The sequence below is a fragment of the Panulirus ornatus genome, chromosome 32 (assembly GCF_036320965.1).
Source record: "Panulirus ornatus isolate Po-2019 chromosome 32, ASM3632096v1, whole genome shotgun sequence".
Taxonomy (NCBI): Eukaryota; Metazoa; Arthropoda; class Malacostraca; order Decapoda; family Palinuridae; genus Panulirus; species Panulirus ornatus.
In genome coordinates this window covers 19,273,358-19,292,598 of record NC_092255.1, presented here as the reverse complement: position 1 = coordinate 19,292,598, position 19,241 = coordinate 19,273,358, and the positions used below count along the sequence as shown (strand labels likewise).

Sequence of the window (19,241 nt, the reverse complement as noted above, 5' to 3'; positions counted from 1 at the left end):
GCTCTGCAAATACCAGTTGGGATCACTGAATTCTATTTTTTTGTCTTGCAGTTTCTCTGCTCATGGTTCTTCAATCTCCAACCTCTACCTGCCACTATATTTTTTTGTTTTCATTAGTATTGTAGTTGTGGATGGGAAGACAGGTATGCCACCGATTTTCCGGCACTCTTGGTTCCAAAGCCTTGCCAGATTAACCATTTTGCCGAACCAACTGTGGTCACGTAATAATAATTCATCAACACACCTCTAACCCACTAATTATACATCCCCCATATTTCTAAAATGTACCATGGACTGCTCAAAATTGAAATTGAACAAATACTAAATGTGAATTAAATAAATAAATGAAACACACTATACACTTGCTCAGGACTGAGGTGCTCATCAGCAACGAGTTTTGCTAATTCGTCCACATACTTGGCAGCTCCTTCATGGTTCACAGACCGCTTTATTCCACACACTTTATTCATGGAAATTCCAAGACGCCATCCTTCACTACAGTCATGCTCATGTTGTAATTTAAATCCTTTATGGAACAACTTAGCCTGGTCCATTATCATGCTACCAGACAAAGTCCACTGCATCACTCAGATGCTGTCGAAACCATTCCATTGTCACTAGATCGTGCTCAGTACTTTTACCATCTTTCATAGTTTTTCTAATCATCATTTGCTTCTTGGAATGGCTGTCTGCATAGAATTTCAATATTTTCTCCCTTTGCTCCTTTATATCATAAAGAGTTGAACCAATACTGTAGATGTCACACTGCTTCTGCACCGAAACACCATGGTCCCTTTTTTTCAACAGTTCTACTTTATCTTGGATCGATATGGACTGGTGTTTACGTTTGACACCATGACTGACACTCTATGTCTTAGAAGCCATACCTAGGGTTAAATTTAAGCAAAATAAGCTAAGAACTCACAGAATTGTGGTATCACCACCAACAAGTGCAGTATAAAGAACGTAAATAAACGCGCCCCACACACGCCATCTGTGGCCGCCCAGTAAACTAGTCTGGTGGCTGTGGTTACTTCAAGTTCCCTCGTGTAATTTTGTCTGAACTAAAGGAGGTTCTGAACCATCAGTTGCCAGAGATTTGGTGGAGTACCTGTAAAATTAGATCAGCAGCTACATAAAAAAAGATCCTGAAGTTCATACACTCCTCAGTCCCAAGGAATTATGGATGAAGATCTGCCTGTAATACTTCATTATATGTGAAAATTCTGTATCACCTTTTTCATAATAAAAGCCACTGATTTCACTAAAAAAAATACACCAACTCATTTGCATTAATAAAATATTTCAGTTTTGGTAGCAAAACACCAGTTACTTTGAAGAAATTATATTTCAACTATAGATCAATAGGTTTCATCATCTACTTCACCATAACGTCAACATGTACTTAATACATTCACAAAAACACCACTTACAGTCAGAACAGAGAAAGTAAAAGAAATTGAGAGAGGAACATATATACAAAACAAGAGGAATGAAGAGTTCTAAGAATATGATGATGGAATATAGGACACAATGAGACAGAACTTTAAAATGAGGTTTAATTCAGAAAAAAGGATAAAAGATAAATTAAAATACATTACTTCCCTGAGGAACTGCTGGGTACATCTTAAAAAATACACAAGGGATTGTCTGGCATGTTTCCTTGGGACTGAATAGTAATACAATGTTCAATTAAATGCAAACAACCATGATTACCGTCATCAAAAGAAGGATGTTTACAACAGATAGGGGTACATTATTTTTTAATAATCTTCAAATGAAAGAATTGTATAATCAAAAATATCTATTGGTAATAACACATGTGAATCATAAAGATACAAAATATGGAAGATGAAGAGGGTTTCAGTCGCAATTTCCATGAGAATTTATCCCAGGAAATATATGAACCTTGGAAAACCATTTCTGAATCATTCCTTGAAGGGAACTTTACTTCAGGCTATTCATTCACCATCTTAATGTACATATTGTATACAGCTGCCACTCATCACAAGAATTTATTGTCAATGATTGATTTCAGGCAAAGCAAAAGTTACCCTAGGTAATGGCCAAAATAATTTTTCTCCTTTTCAATACTTGTCATCACCCTAATCATAACATGGCACAAAAGTAGCACGATGGCCTTCCAACTTGAACTTCTGACAACAGAATATAATTGTCAATCTTACTTGCTGTTGCAAACCCTGAGTTAGGCACTAGGTTATGTCAAGGCCCCCATTCTAATTGACTAACAATAAAGCTTTAAAAATAAATAACTTTCTACTTTGGCTTATTACTTTTTGGTAATTTAACAAAAAGTTATAGTAATAATAATAAACATAGATATAAGAAAAAGGAATATGAGAACATGATCATTAAAAGTCAGTAATCACATCTTCAACATTCTCTATTGCATTGGTTTCAAATTTTATCATATACAAAAGATACACAATTACAGACAAATTTTAGCAACTTTCAAATTGCCTTGATTCATATATTATGCATATCAATTCACTTAACTGTTAAACAACTGTTGAGAATCATAGTAAAACCGTATATGAAAAAACACTTAAAACCAAACAAAGAAAAGATTCTCTTAAGAAACATTAATGTGTTCTGAATATGAAGCATCACAACCAAAAAAATGTTGGATGTAACAAAACTATCAACAATGTCTTTATCCTTGTTATTATTAAAATTCCTTCTACACAAAATAATCACTAACAAGTTGTTGCTGAGCTAAAAAAGTCTTTACAAAAGAAATAACCATCAATCAACCTTTTTATACCAACATATATCAAATGTCTTACAAAACCATGGTTTTCACAAATCATCCATAACTTTAGATGGGGAAGAGAGTGAATCATAGGATAAAGCTATTACAAGTCAACAATCTTACAATCGACATTATTTACTGATGTATACATGATATTCAGACTAACAACATTTGGTTTTCTTCAACATCTACACTGAACTGTCTACCTAATACAACTACTGTTTTAAGGTTTTTAAATGCCCCTCCTTAATAAAACTACTCCAATCCATTTAATTCATATACATAACAATCATAAAACCATTTTAAGCCTGAAAGCGGTGATACACCAATGGACTGTTCAACAATACCTCAAGATTAGTTCAGCAACAAAAATTACCATCATTTTCAGATCATATGATGTATCTTTTCTCTACATGATAGGAGACAATAATAATAAAGAAAAAGAGAAATCAATACAGTTCTGATGCAATTTTTTAGTATTTCTGAATATAAACAAAATAATCTTAATCTTTCCAGCAAGAACCCACATGCTGAATCTTTTAGTACATACAAATTACATTATATCTTTACAATTCTAGTGACACAGACCAATAGCAATGTTCAAAACATCTGGAGAAGAATTCTGCATATCAACCAGATAATCAAAAAAGTGAAACAATTACTTTGAAAAACTGTTATACTGAATAATTTACATATGTCATTTTTCCCCCAGAAAAGACTGGTTGAATATGGCAAGTCATGTTATGGTGAAAAAAAAAAAAGAATTTCATCACACATTATCTGCTTCTACAAGAAATATTTCTATGAAACATCTTAAAAAAAAAGAGAGAGCTCTTCAACTGCTAAATGGGGTGATCTAATACCTAACGAATGACAATGTCTAAAATCCTGTCTCTTGAAATTTCCGTCCATCAGCTGGAAATGCATAGAATCATGAAGGTTGACACATCGCTTCATAACTATTGTCTTCTTCAGTATGATCTGACAGGTTTAACATAAATAACTGGTTACACACTTACATCATGTCTGATAATGAGGACACACTTAACAATGGATTCAACATCGGTGTTATAATTCTTGAGAATACAACAACACAAGAACTCTTGTAGCCCCCTCCTACTTCCCATTTATATATCCTAGAATTCTTATTACATATTATAATAATAATAAAAAACAATGTAAAGAAATTTCTTATTTTCATTTAATTTCTGTGACTCCATCATCTTCCTGAACTCAGAACATTCATAATCACATACATACAATATATATATATATATATATATATATATATATATATATATATATATAATTTATTTGATAATTAATCCAGAACCAATTTCTATAAAAGAGTCCTGGTGTTACTCAGGACTTTTCTAAAGACTCTCACAACCCAAGAATACAATACTCCCAGTAGCAGGGAAAAGATGGACTCCTTTAAAGTGAGAAGCTCTCTGACGAGACTGTACTCCCAGAGATACAGCCTTGCCAAAGTTGACTTTTCATTCATGGTGTAACTTCCATCATGCGAGTTCAGAAAAATCTATGAATTCATTCCTGGTAGAAGCAAACCTTTTTAACTCATTATGACATATATCAAACAATGAGGGGTGGGAAAAGAATGGACACTATTTTCCTTTGATTTTGAAAAAGTATTTTATAAAGTAACCTTTGGGGTGCTACAAAAGAAAGTGGCAAGACAAATTGTACCAGGAAAAATATAAAAATGGATTAAAGAATTTCTAACCAACACAAATTTCAAGTTAATTGCAAATGGAAGATATACTATCATAGGTATCACGAGGAACATTTCTGGCCATAACACTCTCAGTAATCATGATCTCAGACATAAATAAGGGGGGTAAGAGAGGGTGTAGTAAAAAAGTAATAAAGAATGTGGAAGATCAGGAAAATGATTAAGGGATTTGGTTAGTATCTACTGATGGGCAGATGAAAAATTAAATGAATTCAATGAAGTCTGAAACAAACTAGTCATGGGGCAGTTAATGCAATTTCAGTGCCTACATATAGAGGCTCAACTGGAAAAGAAATAGAGAGAAGCAAATGTCAAACCATAAAAAAATTTAATTTGAAGCACACACTAAAATGATTTACTTTCATGCCAAATAATGAGAGGTATGATACTGTGTACATTTGCAACAAGACACAAACAATTAATGGTAAAAAAATATTAGAGGTAAACTCTAATACTTCTGTGTTGTGTGGTCACCAGTAAGACACACTAAATTTATTGAGACAGTACATAAAAATTTCACTAGCAACATAAATAGATGGAGCATAAGAACTATCAACAAAGATTAAAAGAGCTAAAGCTTTACAGTTTCCAATGTCAAAGGGAGAGATATGTTAACATATGTCTGGTAACAAATGGATGGAATAAAAAACAATGTTTTGAACCTGAAAGCAACTAGGCAAGGATGACATATATCATCAAATTAAGAGCAATTCCTGGAAACATACCAAAAAACACATGAGACAAAGATACACAATTACCCAGCAAGGAAGTAGGAACAATTATTCTATGCAATACCTGGTGATCTAAGAAGTTTACATGAAGGGACTACAGAAATTGTCAAAATAAGGTTAGACTCATGGTTGAAGACAATACTGGATGAATCTAGTATAGACAACTAAGCCAGAGGAGCAGCTGATGATAAAAATAGCATTAAACAACAGGCAAGACAAGGGATGGGATGAGGAGTGGCAGTGAAGAGAAACATTGCTCTTCAACATACAAGTGTTGAGTGCAATGCACTAATTTGCCACCATTGTAGAATCTCATTGTAGATACTTGTAGGTGGAAAGGGAGCTGTGGTTTCGGTGCATTACACATGACAGCTACAGACTGAGTGTGAACGAATGTGGCCTTTGTTGTTGTTTCCTGCCACTACCTCGTGCGCACGCGGGGGGAGGGGGGTGTCATTTCATGTGTGGCGGGGTGGTGGCAGGAATGGATGAAGGCAGCATGTAAGAATAGGTACATGTGTATATATGTATATGTCTGTGTATGCATATGTATGTATACATTGAAATGTATAGGTATGTATATGTGTGTGTGTGGGCATTTATGTATATATATGTGTATGTGGGTGGGTTGGGCCGTTCTTTTGTCTGTTTCCTTGCGCTACCTCGCTAATGTGGAAGACAGCGTCAAAGTTATATAAATGATATATATATATATATTTGCACCTCCAAAACCAAACCAGCCTCCCTACACATTAAGCACTTCAGACCCAATGCACCATCATCCCTTCTCTTAAAGAGAGCACAAATATACTCATACATCACTAATAAAATATCAGCTACAAATCAACCACACTCTTAAACAAGAAAGCCAAGAAAAACCCACACAAAATCCATCCAGAAAAAACTGCTCACCCACTCTTCATTCTCACTAACACACACAATGCAATAATAATTTTAAAAGATTTCCCCTGCAAAAGACCTTAACAAAAATATCAAGCTTCACTTTTGCCCAATTTCAGTGCCAGAACTTCAAGCAGTCCTGGCTAAACAGCAAAATCTTACACATGAAGAAATGTCAACACAATACCAGTCCTAAAACCCTCCAAACCATCCAACTCCCCCTCCTATTGCTGCTCCATTTAACTTCTGTCTTTAGTATCCAGAGTCTGAAAAACTGATCAACAAAATCAAGCAAAATATCGAGCTCTCACCACAATGGCTTCAAACCCAACCACTTCACAAGCATACAACACACGAACCTCAAAAACATATCCTGTATGGCTTCAAACCACAACAACCCTCCTGCACAGTATTAGTGGCAATAAGCATCAACAAAAAATTTGACACCACCCCAATATATACTCGCACACAAGTTACTTGACACCACCATCCATAACAATGACAAAAGGTGGCTGGTCAACAGCGAAATATAGAAACAAATCAGTTACCCACAAGGGCTTTCCACCAAAACATTTAAACTCTAGAAAGGAGTTCCCTTCGCAAAAGTTCTTTCTCTAATCCTCTTCAATCCCTTTCTTCATGACTTTCCATTAACCTTCAGTACACCAAAGTGTGAAGCTCCTCTTACTATATGCAGATTACCTTACAGTCACATCAAATGCAAAGCTAAGAAACACAACTGTGACTGGTTCACCGAAAAGAGGATGTCTACAACTGGTGGGAAGTCTTATGTGCACCCAACCATCACTTCGAATGGGCAATCACTCTTACTCAACAAAACTCCACTACTCTGAGCATTACATAAAACACACACGACATTCACCCACACGACATAAACTTACACAAAGCAACAAACAAACCAAATATCCAAAGAACACTTACTGGTACCAAATATGGTACAGATAAAGAATTCCTTAGCAACTACTACAAACACTTTACCTGCTGCACCCTAAACTATGCCTTACCTGCCTGGTCACCCACCCTCTTAAAAGCAAATATAACAAAGATGAAAACACAAAAATCAGAGCACTCAGAACAAACACTGGCTAACTATCAACCACAAACGCTCAACATAAATCCTCCTGGCACAATCCCACTACAATATGCTTGGCACTCAGTTCTTTGCAACAGCAATTGACTCTTCCTATCCAAATCACTCCACTAACCACAAACTCCCAAGAAATAGAAAGCTTACCCCTACCACATATTTCAATAGCTTATACTTTCAGGTACCCCCCCTCTCCCAAAATAATAATAATAATAATAATAATAATAATAATAATAATAATAATAATAAAAATACAATTGCCCTCCTAAACCAGTCTTAAACACCACTCCAACAGACACCAAATTGAAACAATGCCCCAAACGTATATAAGTTACACTTTCTCAACTGTGCTCAGAACACCAGCCATCAATACAACATTACATACACCATTTCAGCATATTCCAAGCTCCTTCATGCCCATGATGTACCTAACAGAAGAAAGACACTGAACACTTACAACTCAGCTGCCCTATACAACTCAGCTGCCCTACACTCTCACCACACTGATGCCCACTCAACATTGCTACCCTTTATGACACATGGTCCCGACCAGTGGACATAACTTCCTGAGCACTGCAGGAACTTCTCGCATACGAGTGGGACTCATGGGGTGTGAAGTAGTTGTTATCATCACTACCATTTTTATTATTATTATCATAATTAGTATTAATATAAATCTTTTTTATTATATTAGTATGATAATCCATGCATTTATATTAAGATTTTCATAAAATACTCTTTCCGAAATTACTCCCACTATTATATGAACACACACTAAACTCAAACTCGTGTGGCCAACAAAGAGAATGCTTTATGATATGGCCTCATCAATTCACAACTAATGTCTGGCTGTCATGTGTAGTGCACTGAAAGCACAGCCCTTTATTTACAACCAAGTCCTTAAGACCTTTCTTTGGTTCCCCAATTGCTTCATATGCCCTAGTTTAGTCCACTGAGAGCATGTTGCCCCTATAACATATTACTTCAATTCCCTTCATCCCCTGCATGCCTTACACCCTCCAGCTTGCTCAGGTCATGAGCAATCAAAACAATTTTCATTCCATCTTCTTTATCCAGTTTGGTCTCACACTTCTTGTCCCCTCCATTTCTGAAGCACACACTCTTGTCAACCTCTCTTCACTCATTCTCTCCACACTTCTAAACCATTATACCATAACCTATCATTTTTTATTTAATCGACCCTCCTCACATCACATGTCCACAAACATTAAATCTCCAAAACATTCATCCTCTTACACACATTCTTATCTAGAGCTCATGCCTCACATCCATGTAACACTGTGGGGACGACTAAACCTTCAAACATCCATATCTTCAGCCTTCCAGATAGTGATCTCTCTTTCCTCACACATTCCATAATGCTCCCAGGACCTCAGCCCCTTCACCAACCTTGTGACACTTCGGCCTACATGGTTCCATGTTCAATCCCAGGTATCTGAAAACACTTCCCTTCCTTTAAGTTTTCACCAATCAAACCCACACCCTAACTGATCTGTCTCTTTACCTCTAAACCTAATTACTTTGCTTTTATTCACATTTACTCTCAACTTCCTCCATTCGCACACTCTTCCAAACCCAGAAACCAACTTCAACGCTTTCTCCCTCAAACCCGCAATTACTGCAATATCAGCAAACAATAACTGACTTTCTCCCAGACACCCCCACCCACCTCGACAGATTCAGACCTACTCCCCATCAACACATTCAGCCTGGAATGGCTCACCATCCTCTTTTCCTATTTGCACACAAACTTTATCATATATATATTCATTTATTCATTATTTACTTTACTTTGTCACTGTCTCCCGCATTAGCGAGGTAGCGCATATATATATATATATATATATATATATATATATATATATATATATATATTTCTTCTTTCTTTCGTACTATTCGCCATTTCCCGCATTAGCGAGGTAGCGTTATCAACAGATGAAAGAATGGCCCAGCCCACCCACATACACATGTATATACATAAATGCCCACACACGCACAAATACATACCCATACATTTCAACGTATATATACATATACATACACAGACATATACATATATACACATGTACATATTCATACATGCTGCCTTCATCCATTCCCACCGCCACCCAGCCACCGTCTGCTAGAGGATACATCACGAATGAAAAATCACATCTGGAAAGGCTGTATCTGGGAGTACAGTCTCGTCAAACAACTTCTCAATTCAAAGTTCACATTTCCCTGCTACTCGAAGTAGTTCAGCTTTGGACTACAGGAGCCATAAGACAGAGGTCCTTGGTAACACCACGACTATTTCACAGAAATTGGTCCAGGGATAATCATATATATATATATATATATATATATATATATATATATATATATGAGCTGTTGGACTCAGCTTGCTTGAGTTTACCCCATGAGTGAAGAGTCTCCTTTAGCAAGGGTGTATCATTATTGTCAGCTGATGAGAATGCAATCTCCTCAAAGAACTTCTCACTTCAAAAAGCTCATCTTGTCCTTATTACTGAGTGTAGCACAAATTTGAAGCTGTATGAGCCCTTGGCTAAAGGGTTCTTCTGTATTATGGTAATAAGTATATAATGATAATAATAATAATAATAATGATAATAATAATCATATATAGGGGACAGAAGAAAAATAATACCTCCCACATATTCCCTGCATGTCGTAAAAGGCGACTAAAATGGGAGGGAGTGGGGGCTGGAAATCCTCCCCTCCCATTTTCAATTTTCCAAAAGAAGGAACAGAGACGGGGGCCAAGTGAGGAGATTCCCTCTAAGGCTCAGTCCTCTGTTCTTAACGCTACTTCGCTAATGCAGGAAATGGCAAACATGCATGAAAAAATATATATACCTGGAGATAGGGGAGAAATAATACTTCCCACATATTCCTGCATGTCGTAGGTGACTAAAAGGGATGGGAGCGCTGGGCTGGAAATCCTCCCCTAGTGCTTTACTTTTCCAAAAGAATCAACAGAGGCAGGGGCCAAGTGGTTATACTGTGAGTAATAACCCCCTTTAGTGGGTTTATCGATCAGTAGACAAACGGGAGTACAGTCTCATGAAGGAATATCTCATTCCTAAGAAATCCATAATTTCCATTACTAGAAATGCCCTAGTACTGACGCTACTGAGACCCCTTCAGGGAAAGGGGTCCTGGGGTGATAGTAGTAGTAGTAATAATACTAATAACAATAATAATAATAATAACAATAATTATAAAAATAATAACAATAATAATATATTTTTTCATACTTGCCCATTGTTTCCCATGCAGCATAGCAGTGCCGGAACACATGAAGAATGGCCTCATTTGCTAACATGCACTTTCCTTTAAGTATGATGTATATACACTGTACATCATTAAATAAACCCCAAGTCCTATGCTACAAAGGGGTTCTTGGTCTATAACCCAAAGACCCCATTTTCAAGGGGCTCCAGCAGGTCTAAAGACTGTACTACACTCAGTAGTAGGAACAGGATGGACTCCTTTGATGCAAGTAGTTCTTTAAAGAAACTGTACTCTACTTCATCAACTGATAACGTTACAGCCTTGCCAAACACAACTTTTCACTTGAAGAGTAACCTCAAGCTTGTGGAGTCTGTAAACACCTACATATGTAATCACATATACATGAATTTATAATAACCTCAGGACACTTTCTGGGAGTGTCCAGGTGTTACATCTGGACTCATTTTTCAGGGGCTCCTGAAGTTTAAGACTGTGCTAAGTTCATTAGCAGAGATGATTGGACTCCTCTGAAGCAAGAAGTTTTTGAAGAGACTGTACCCTGTTCCAGCAAATGATGATACATCCTTGCCCAAGGCAACTTTTCACTCGCAATGCAACCTAATGCTAGTGGAGTTCAGAAACGCTTGTTTATGTATTGTACATATATATATATATATATATTACATATATATATATATATATATATATATATATATATATATATATATATATATATATATATATATATATATATATTCGTATATGTTATAAAAATCATCCACAGAAAAAGCTGTGATTTTAAAATTCAATTTAGTGTTGTGCTGCTTTCCAGCTAACATGCCAACTGTGGTAACCATCTTGCTTAGGTAGTAGTAATCACTAGATATATCATTACTGTATTGATATTCAAAATTCACTGCACAATACTTTAATCCAGTTAATCAAAGAATATGGTAGTGTTAAGTCTTTTCTACTTAACTCCACACAATTTGTAAAATCTGACAGGCCATCAAATGTGCAATTCTTTTATGCAGAAAATATTGCTTTAAGCAGTCTTTCATTTTTTCATTTATGAGATATGGGAGTACTGTAATGTACTGCAGATTTATCAGAATGCTACATGGTCAACAATTATCTAAGACATGCAACATCAGAGTACATTTCTAAGCTCTTCTATCACTAAAATACAGCAATTCCTGGACCAAGTATCTGTGAACTTAATGTGATTATTGTATATACTTTACTATTCTCTAAAAATCTTGTTTTTAGGTCATACTGTTCTTGCTATCAGTTAGATAATTTTCTAATAGTTTATCACTAACACTGTAAGCCTTTTTCCATATTATTGTAAGAAAATTTAAACTTGCTACCAAGAGTATTTTCTTTCTAAATATTAAGGTTACAAAGTTTTAGATTAATTACCACAAAAACAGATGTCTGCTTGTGCTACACTGCCTGCGCACTCAACTTCCATCATCCAAAGAATTGGCAGCAAACGATCTTGAAGAGTTATGATTCTTTCATGTCAACTGGAACATCTTGAAATTATTCACTCCTTGTACCTCGCACCTCACCCACCTGTCTTTGCTGTATTGAAGAAAAACAAATATTAATGCTATATATTAATAATTCACTCATATTATCAAGGAAACATCTACCTACATTCCTTTTCAGAAACAACTAAAAATGAAATACTAAAATCTAAACTGAATGTGGTATCATCCTTGATGCATGACAGCTTGCTTCAGCATTAACTAAACATTCATTTAGAAATAGGAAAAGACAACTAAAATCCCAATGGTAGTGTAATGAGTCATTTTTTGTAAATATGTAGGTTATGAAATAATGGGGGCTACTGCCTTCAAATCCACTGTTTGTTAAGTGGATGAGAGGAACTCTAGGCTTTCTCCTATCATCCAATTAGTTTCAGGGTACCACTTGCTTGTTCCAGGCCCACTCTTAGCCAATCAAAGACTGCCACAGAAATGATGCTATCAACCCTGTGGCAGAAAGCTCACTTATTCACAGGTTGTGGACATCAACCCAAAAGCCTTTACAACAGGCAAAGAAAGGCTTTTCCAAAAAAAGAGAATGGGGAAGGCAGGACAGGGAAAAGAAAGCAAAAAATTGCTCATGTGATACTGCCTTGGAAAGAAATGGTTTTTCAAAATTTCCAAATCTACACTTGTTTCCTCTATGGTTAGTACTGCGAGCATTAGAGCATACCCATATGGAGGAGGATTGTCTTGAAAAAAAACTTTTAGATCAGGCAACTGAACTCAGAGGCATAACAGGTATCTTTAATGATGAATTGGGGAACACAAGAATCTCTCTCTCCTGCTACAGGAATCTTCAGATCCACACAGGATAGATCCAAAACGTCTAAGTAAAGATACTGTCAAAAACCCCAACTTGGATTTTTCTTCTCAAACACTGTTTCTGAATAAAGCTACAGTAGTGACCAACTTCCTTACATCAGCTGCTTTAGCATTAAAGATCAGACACTTCACATGCCCTAGTTCAGTCCATTGACAGCACATCGACCCTGGTAAACCACATCGTTCCAATTCACTATCTTGCACACCTCTCACCCTGCAGTATGTTCAGGCCTTGATCACTTAAAATCATTTTCCCTCCATCCTTCCACCTGCAATTTGGTCTCCCACTTCTCCTTGTTCCCTCCACATGCGACACATATATCCTCTTTGTCAATCTTTCCTCACTCATTCTCTCCATATGTCCAAGCCATTTTAGCACATCCACTTCTGCTCTCTCAGCTATACTCCTTTTATTACCACACATCTCTCTTCCACTTTCATTACTTAATCAAACCACCTCACACCACATATCTTCAAACATATACATATCAACATATGCACATATACTTACACATACACAGCCATATACATGCACATATTCATACTCACTTGCCTTCATCCAGTCCTAGCACCATTCCCCCACAGGAAATAGAAATGCCACCCCCGCATCAACGAGGTAGCACCCAGAAAACAGACTAAAAAGGCCACATTCATTGACACTCAGTCTCTAGTTCCCTATCCACAACCAGGCCCATCAGAACTTTTCATGGTTTACCCCAGAAAGAATACTTCCCACGTATTCCCTGTGTGTCAAAGAAGGCAACTAAACCGGAAATCCTATCCTCCTGTTTTATTTTTCCAAAAGAACCAAGAGAGAAAGGGAATTTTCCCTCCAAGTTCAATCATTTTTTCTTGATGCTACCTCATTAAAGCAGGAAATGGTGAATATGTATGGGAAAAAAAAAATTATATATATATATATATATATATATATATATATATATATATATATATATATATATATATATATATATATATATATATAAATACTAACATATCAGCATCACTATCAAATTCATTGTATTACTACAACTTTTTGAGATTTGTGAGGGTAGTCCTCATACTATGACACCTAACTTAATCTCCATCAAGTCTTAATATAGGCCAATTCCTCTTTTATAATAAAGCCTAAGCTTTATGTAGACACTACAATCAAATGAGATACATACGCTATCAAGTTCTTCTTTAGTTATATCCTCTAATCGACGAATGTCTTCCATTGTCATTCCATGCCATCGATCCATCCAACAAAACACTTGCCTGCAAAAATGCACGAACAATGTATATTTTATCATAATATCCCTAGGGGTAAACAATACCAAAGAGTGACACACAGGGATGTAGTAATCTGGGATGCAGAGTGGAATGTAAGGTGGGATGCAAAAGATGACTATGTTTAAAAGGTGTACATGATATTTGTTTATGTATATATAATTACCCCTGTCCTGGGTATACATGATATATTTGACTGAAAATGCATTTCAGAACCAAGCAGTTTACATTTGAGAATGTTAAGTGTTTCACTAAACCTTGATTGCTTAGATAAATGATATACTGAAGCAATAATGAGAAAAGATTAATACATTAGAGTTAGTACTGAAATATTTATGTTGATCAAATATGACAAATCGATGCAAAGAAGAATCTTTATATGCAGCTATTGCTCGTGTTGTCAAAAATGCATTGCACCTAGCACTAAGGCATGAAAATTACACTCAAGTGTGTTAATCACCTTAAGATGTTGATGTCAACAGATATCTGCAAATAAACCAATAGCACAAAGCAAAGTTACTAATTTGTATTAGGTCTAAGACTGAGTTAGGGAAGTGGCTTTTAAGTGCTTGTCAGGTCTTTCAGAATGTAGGTGTTTTGTCAGTACTATATCTAATGACGGTGGGGAATCTCTAAGTAGAAACAGCTGTAGTGAGAGACTGGGTTAAGCTCTTTATTTCTACTTGGGAGTTGGTAGTTAGTTAACTAACACTTCCCCATCCGTCTCTCCCAACTGTACTCACTTTCTCTTCAGGCAGTCTAACTCCTAAAAAAAAATACAGTCTCACTTTCACCTACTCTCTTTATCTGCTCCCACACATTTATCTTGACCTCTTCCTACTTTCTCTTTAACTCCTCCCAATAACTTGCACTCTTCTCCTACTGATAACAATCATACACCTCTCTTTCCTTTTTTATTGGCAATCATAGCAGAATAGTCTCTCAGCCTCAAAGAATGTTTATTTTCTAAAAATAATCATCTTGTGACCAGATTCTGTAGCATCCATAATGAGTTAGAGGTTTCCTTACCTATGGAAATTTGTGAAGAGTCTCCGTTCGACATCTTGGATAAACTTCTCTACACGGGTTTGTAGTCCAAACCATTTGAACTCACAAGTTACAAGCTTATAACAGGTCATCACAGGATCACACTGAAAATAATACAAAAAATCATAACTACTCAAAGTACAGAGAATCTTTATTCAAATAAAATACAAACATGTTTCAATTAGATGCATGGAAAGATAATGCTGTACATATGTGCGAAAGCTTACAGAATTTTAAGAAACTGAATGACAATGTTCAAGAGATGGGGGTCCCACAAGTGTAAAGCGACCTTCCCAATACGGTACAAAAATGCAATCATATGCCCACAAGTTATTCCGTCAGAGCCCTTGACTACTTGCAATGTACACCAATCCTTTTCCTCAAGAAAGATGCTGAAAAAGTAAACTAAAGATTCAAAGACATCTTAATCAGTTGTATGTTACTAACTACATTAACCAACAAAACAATGAGATTATTGAAAGAATCACCCAATTATCTAATCAGGTATAACTTCTGAAAGACCCTAGTTTCATAAAAATATCCCTAAAAATCTTTCAACCCTCACATACAGCTTTATCATGTCTAACTTCACCTCCAGGGTTGGCCTTCAGTACTTCCTAAGTACAACAGCAACAATCATATTTCTCTTGTGCTTCTCAAGACACTCTGGGGGTTACTAAAGGAGGCCAAAATCAAGATGAAAAAGAAATCAGCAAAGGGAGCTGCCTAAACAAAATTTAGAAAATTGCACACTAAAAGGGTTAATGAATAATTTTGACAGTGGTCATACTAGGTGCCTTTTTTTTTTTACCATCCATTGCATATCCTCTTTGACATAGGAATATACAAAACTGAATACCAGATCACAAATGATTTACCTTTTTCCACCACTCTGGGCCTTGAAGGGGACCACGACCAGTCTTCTCAGATTTGAACTTTGATGGATCTTCATCTGGTTTGTAGTCTGAAGTTTTGACAGGATCATTTGCAATGTCAATAGTTACCACCTCCCGCAACCTTAACTTTTCCCCTGATAATTCATGAGCCTGTGGGATTTGAAAATAATAATCTTATTCACAAAACAGTAAGGGCACTCCTCTTGCAAACTTGTAGCATTCATCTATGTTGTCTTTTCTCATAAACTACACGACTTTTCATTAAGGAGCTTCCCACTAGTGTGCAGCTTTATCTTCTAAAAGTCAAAAGGTTTAGCACTGTAGAAAGCCTCACATGCTGGTAAATGGCATGGCAGAAATAACGGGAAATAACGTAAACATTTGAAATCTAGTATTTAAATGCATCCATGTCATTGAATCAGAAAATTTGGTCAGATTACAGCAGCATAAATTCAAAGTTCTACATGATATGACTGTTGTATCTCACACAACCCACACAAAGAGAAGAGATTTTGACATCTGAGAGACTCATTCATGGGTCTTGAGAAGGTAAGCCAAGGATACCAAAGACTCAGCCCATCCAAATTTCACCTCATATGCCCTGATTCATCTGTTGACAGCATGTTGTCCCCTGTATACCAAATCACTCCAAGTCTCTATCCCTTACATGCCTTATAACCTCTTGCATGTTCAGGCCCTGAACCTTCAGAGTATTTTCTGCTCTATCCTTCCAACTCCTCGGTTTCCCACTTTTTCTTGTTCCCTGCACTTCTGACATGTACTCCCCTATATGCAACCATCCCTCATTCCTCTCCCTATGTCCAAACCACTTCAGCATACCCTCCTCAGCTCTCTTGTACATAATTCTCTTTAATACTACACCTTCCTTTTGCCCTATCATTTCTCATTTGATCAACCCTGAGCACATTACATACTGTCCTCAATTGTTTAATTTCCAACACATTTGCACTATTCTTTACATTTTTGCCTAAGGCCCATACCTTGCATCCATAAAGCGCTAACAGGACTACTATACCATTAAATAAAACTCTAAAGCAAATGTAACAAACCTGTAAACCACACAAAATAGAGCACTCAGAACAACAACTGGTTGCCTGGCAATTTCAAACATTTAACACCACAAAGAAACAAAGACCCTCCTAGTGCAGTCCCACCTCAATGTGCTTGGCACTCAATTCTATGCAAATGACTCCTCTTATCATCAACCTCCACTTGAGGCTAGCAACAGAGCAAGTTGATGTGCTTTGTTTTTGCACTGTTTCATAGTTGATTAGGAATGTTTTATATTTGTGGTAATGTACACTAATAACATAGGTTGCCATAGACACATTGGTTTGTCTGTCAGGGGACAGAATGTAAAGAAATACATACCACCAACATACCCTTGCTGTCACCTGGGGTGAATTTGCAACTGCTGAAAAAACAAAACACTATCCCAGGTGAGTGACCACAAATATAAATGCTAATACTTATTGGGAACACAGCACATCAGATATAAAAAATGTGCAGTGGTAGGGCAATGAAAATGGATCTAATGGTCACTTCAGAAAAACAATGAGTGCTTTGTCTGTGCCAGTGGTAGTTCAGTAAAAACCTACCACAAAAGATATGTAAAAGTACATCAGCAACTGCAAAATACCAGTAATCTCTCAAATTTTCTGATTTCAAACTAAACTGTGAGGCAGTGACTATTTTTCAACATAACTTCCCTCTAAGAGGCTAGAGTTTCTAAATCGTATATTTCTACTTACCAAACATCAGCACTATTTTCCTACAGCCACACTCTGAACCATAGAAAACTTATACCACTAAACAAACTAATTACATTTATGTTCTTTATTTTCTTCCAAATAATTTTTCTATTTACCAGTTAAATCATATTCTTAAAGCATTCCAGTTCACAAAGCTTTAAAAGAAAAAATACAGCTATCATTTTTACATGTTATCTCTATCCATGGATAACTATTATTACTAATAATATGCTGATATCTGTTTCATAATATTAATACTGTTACCATAAATGAACTGACAGAATAAATCACAGGAATTACCTTAAAATTACATGAGAGAGAGATTAGTTCTGAAAAGACTCACATTCTCCATGGTTCCCATGTCAGCAACATGAAGAGTCTCAATGCTAATGATAAAGTTTTTCTTCATATAGCCTGGATTCTGTCATGCAAACAAAGGAGAGAATAGTATCATAATGAGGATGCTGTCAGTTGAAAAAAATAAGTTAATCAACAACAATTCATTACTTAACTTATCATTAGTTATCTATTAGTAGATCTTACCTTCTGGGTGAATAAAACAAAAATTCTGTTACCTGCACAGCTAGACGAACAGTAATAGAAGACATGACATAATCTAAAAAGAATAATTTTCAACACGCATCTCTAGTGTCTACATGGAATACTGTGGCAAAAAATTTTTCAAGATCTCGCTATGCAATGTGATGGATTCAAGGTATTTAAGAAATATTTCCTAAAATCATTTGGGAATGTTAGTAATTGCTATACTAATTATACCATTTTGTGCACTCAGGGTGCTTCATAGTGGAAGAGACTGTCTGACCAATGATGCAAAACTGTTTCACTGAAAGTTAATAGTGAATCTTACTGAAAAGGCAGTGAAGTCTGTGGTCACATCACTTGCTGTCACTCATACCTGATATTAGCCCATCACTGCTCACTCACATCAAGTAATTCTATGACCTCTATCACCTCATTAATGGAGCAATTTATATCAGCAATTCCAGATCCAGTGGAATTTCATGGTGCAACAGTTAGTATGCTTGACCACGATGCATTCATGGGCTGCCTAGGGTCAACCAAAAGTCAGAATCCTAGTTGCAGCAGTTGGTCCACAGTGGTAAGTCATCAGCAAACACCAACTGACTGACTTCAGCCCCCCCTTATCCCCTAGGGATTGCATACTCACCCCTCTCTCCAAGCCTTCTGCATTTACCTACCTCACCACCCTATCCATAAACAAATTAAACAGCCATGTGGAAATCACATACCCCTGCTGCAGACCAACCTCCACTTGCTATCCTCTATAGCATTTCGTTGGTTACTGGGCAGCGGAGTAAGAGAGAGGGAGAGAAA

At 36.4% G+C, this 19,241-nt stretch overlaps 1 protein-coding gene across 5 annotated transcripts in view; it reads right to left on the bottom strand.

Annotated features, from left to right (window-relative positions):
* Positions 1-1,329: 1,329 nt before the first annotated feature.
* The window catches only part of LOC139759122 (phosphatidylinositol transfer protein beta isoform-like), a 37,274-nt gene continuing 19,362 nt past the window's right edge, over positions 1,330-19,241 (bottom strand). For 3 of the 5 annotated variants that reach the window (XM_071681092.1, XM_071681096.1, XM_071681095.1), the window contains 5 exons: positions 18,229-18,306; positions 16,096-16,263; positions 15,200-15,321; positions 14,068-14,158; positions 1,330-12,107 (listed from right to left, as the gene is read on the bottom strand). In XM_071681092.1, coding sequence (XP_071537193.1) covers positions 12,066-12,107; positions 14,068-14,158; positions 15,200-15,321; positions 16,096-16,263; positions 18,229-18,306 — 501 coding nt within the window. In that variant the 3' untranslated portion in view covers positions 1,330-12,065. The remainder of the gene's footprint in view (positions 12,108-14,067; positions 14,159-15,199; positions 15,322-16,095; positions 16,264-18,228; positions 18,307-19,241) is intronic. The other 2 variants (XM_071681093.1, XM_071681094.1) reach the window with 1 other exon arrangement.